Source organism: Salvia splendens, chromosome 12, assembly GCF_004379255.2.
Source record: "Salvia splendens isolate huo1 chromosome 12, SspV2, whole genome shotgun sequence".
NCBI lineage: Eukaryota > Viridiplantae > Streptophyta > Magnoliopsida > Lamiales > Lamiaceae > Salvia > Salvia splendens.
The window spans coordinates 33,044,480-33,047,112 of record NC_056043.1 but is presented as its reverse complement, the minus strand read 5'-3'; the positions used below and the strand labels follow the sequence as shown (position 1 = coordinate 33,047,112).

The 2,633-nt window shown below is 35.3% G+C and overlaps 1 protein-coding gene across 1 annotated transcript; it reads right to left on the bottom strand.

Annotated features, from left to right (window-relative positions):
- Positions 1-470: 470 nt before the first annotated feature.
- On the bottom strand, positions 471-1,274 carry LOC121758344 (LOB domain-containing protein 37-like). Its single transcript, XM_042153752.1, has 2 exons — positions 1,063-1,274; positions 471-971 (listed from the first exon to the last, which is right to left on the bottom strand). Exons 1-2 carry the CDS (start codon positions 1,202-1,204, stop codon positions 676-678), a joined length of 438 nt encoding a protein of 145 aa, XP_042009686.1. The 5' UTR covers positions 1,205-1,274; the 3' UTR covers positions 471-675.
- Positions 1,275-2,633: the final 1,359 nt, after the last annotated feature.

Genomic DNA, 2,633 nt, shown 5'->3' with positions numbered 1-2,633 from the left:
ACTTATATTTGGTCGTCTAAGGTTGTAAGAGTAGCCCATCAACCCTTTGTCAAACCATTTCTCAAAATTATAAATTAAGTACCTAAAGATATAATTAATTAATCTAATTGAGAATGCCTCCCCCTATGGAGCAATGAGTAAAACGTTGTTATTTCATTCAACAAACAAACACATACACACAATTCTTTCCTATGGGCTTCGGTATTACAAGTTTCAACCATTGTATTTTCTTTCGAAACAGTATTACAACCATTGTAAGTTAGTAAGTACTAGTAGTATTTAATTTTAATTTCATTTTCTTTAAAATTGGAGGTTGAATTTATGTCTTTACTTCAGTGACGACGAAACAACGATACATTCCTCACGACTTTTCATACGCATGTAATTATTGCAAATGGCGAAGCAACGGTACAAGATTCGCGACTTTATAAGTGCATTTAATTCGGTATTATCTACGACGAGCCCATATATAATTTTATTTTTATCTTTATTAATCAAAATAGTACTCTCCTACAAATAGAGATACAATTTCCGATTTAAACATGGGATCTAAATGAAAAGCCAATTTTCTCCCCACTTAGTCCCATCTCACTTAATTTGAAAAAAAAAGAAAAAAGAAAAAGAAAAAAAAGGATCAATTAAGTCTTCTTCTTCTTCTTTAGATAAAGCCCATGCTTAAGCAAGAAGGTTGAGCAGCTTTGGCATTTCCTCAGCCTCAACTTGATCAACCCCACTTTCCGGCACCGACGCCTCTGACGCCATCGTCTCAATGCAGTTCGGCACCCATCCGACTTGGCTAGAGCAATCCTGCATGGCGCCAAGGCTAATTGGCCGCAGGACCTCTCCAGCAAGGACTGTCTCCACCGCCGCGTGACAGATATACCAGTTGCCGGTGGTGAGCAGCCCCACAACCCCGTTGACCGGGTTGACCGTGCGGCCACACGCGTCGTAGAGGAGGGACTGAAAGAGCGCTGCAATAATTAATAAAAAATATATTAATAATGTTAGGACGGTCGACTACATATTTAAAAAAAAATACAAGTGGCGACAGAGGTTATATACCGGAGCGTTTGGAGACGGGGATGGAGGCGATGAAGGTCAAAAGATATGAGCGTTTGGAGACGGGGATCCAATCCAAACATGGCCTTAGGATGCAATGGTCACTGCAGCCTCTGCGGAGGATTCGGCAGCCACTGCAGCTCATCTTTCCTCTCCAAAGGCAAAAGGAAGAGAGAGAGAGAGAGAGAGAGATGTGTGTGCTTGGGGGATAGTTATAGGGGTTGTGGGGTAGAGTTTGGTTGGGTGTATACTTTAGCTTCTTGGGCAGTCTACAGGTGAAATGGGAGATACCATCCATAGCTAAATCTGTCACACAATGAATTAGGATAGTAAATGTGGTTTTGTGAACAAATATCAGGATTTCTTAATGAAGAGTATTTATTTCGTCAACTTAAAATATATGGGCTACTAATTTGGCTTGTCATAATTATTTCGGAATCCAATGATACTAGTATATAATAGACACTACTTCCGTCTCACAATAAGAGTCAACATTTTGCCATTTTGTTCCGTCTCACAATAAACGTTATATTTCACTTTTTCCATAAAATGTTAAGTAGACTCCACATTCCATCAACTTATTCCACTAACATTTTATTATAAAATTAATAAATATATAAGTGAGATCCATTATTCACTAATTTATTCGACCCAATTTTTTTTATTAAAACCTTTGTCCACACTAAATGTGATTCATATTATGGGGCGAATAGTTGAAAGTTTGAAAACCCACAAAAAATATGCATTTTATAATTAATTGAAGTGGTCATTTTTTAATTCGTTATTTAATCTCTAATTTCATATACGTACTTATTTAAATTAAGATATTTCTAAAAAAAATTAAATTAATAATTAAAACATATGTAATTCAAAAGAGATACATATTCGAAATTAAAAATTACATAAGTAGTGACGACCAAATTAAAAATGATAACTTAGAATGAAATACATAATAAAAATAAATGGATTTATATGAAACTCAAATTTCTTAGCCCAATAAGAAATACAGTTCAGATTTACAGCCCAAACTAATTATAAGCTATGAGCGATTGATGAGTTCCAACTTCCAATAAATGGAAGTTTTTAGATTGATGTTGCTATAACCTTTGAAGATGTAAATAATTTTCGAATTTGACCGAAAGAGTGATAATATGTACACTAATTTGTTTTATTATTTGTCTTAATTTTGTTTTCAAAGGGTTTCATTGTATGGTAAACATATATAGCAAATTTCTTGCCTATATATCTGAAGTTGATTTTTTGAAAAATATCACTGTGAAATTTATCACTGTGAAATTTATCACTCTGAAAGTCTAGAGTCCAGCGATGTCGACTCCCTCCACCGGCTCAATCCCATTAGTCGGGTCCATCGGCTCAATCCCACAAAAATATGGGCAATCGGTATGACACGAGAATTAAGACAAATTTGGTAAAGTAAGAAAGATGAGGAGAATGGTGTGGTCTAGTAAAAGAGAGGAGGAGAATGGTAGTGTTAGTGGATGGTGAGACCAACATTATAAAATGATAAAACTTTTCAAAAATGGAATGCACATATATTTGTGCGATGAACGAAA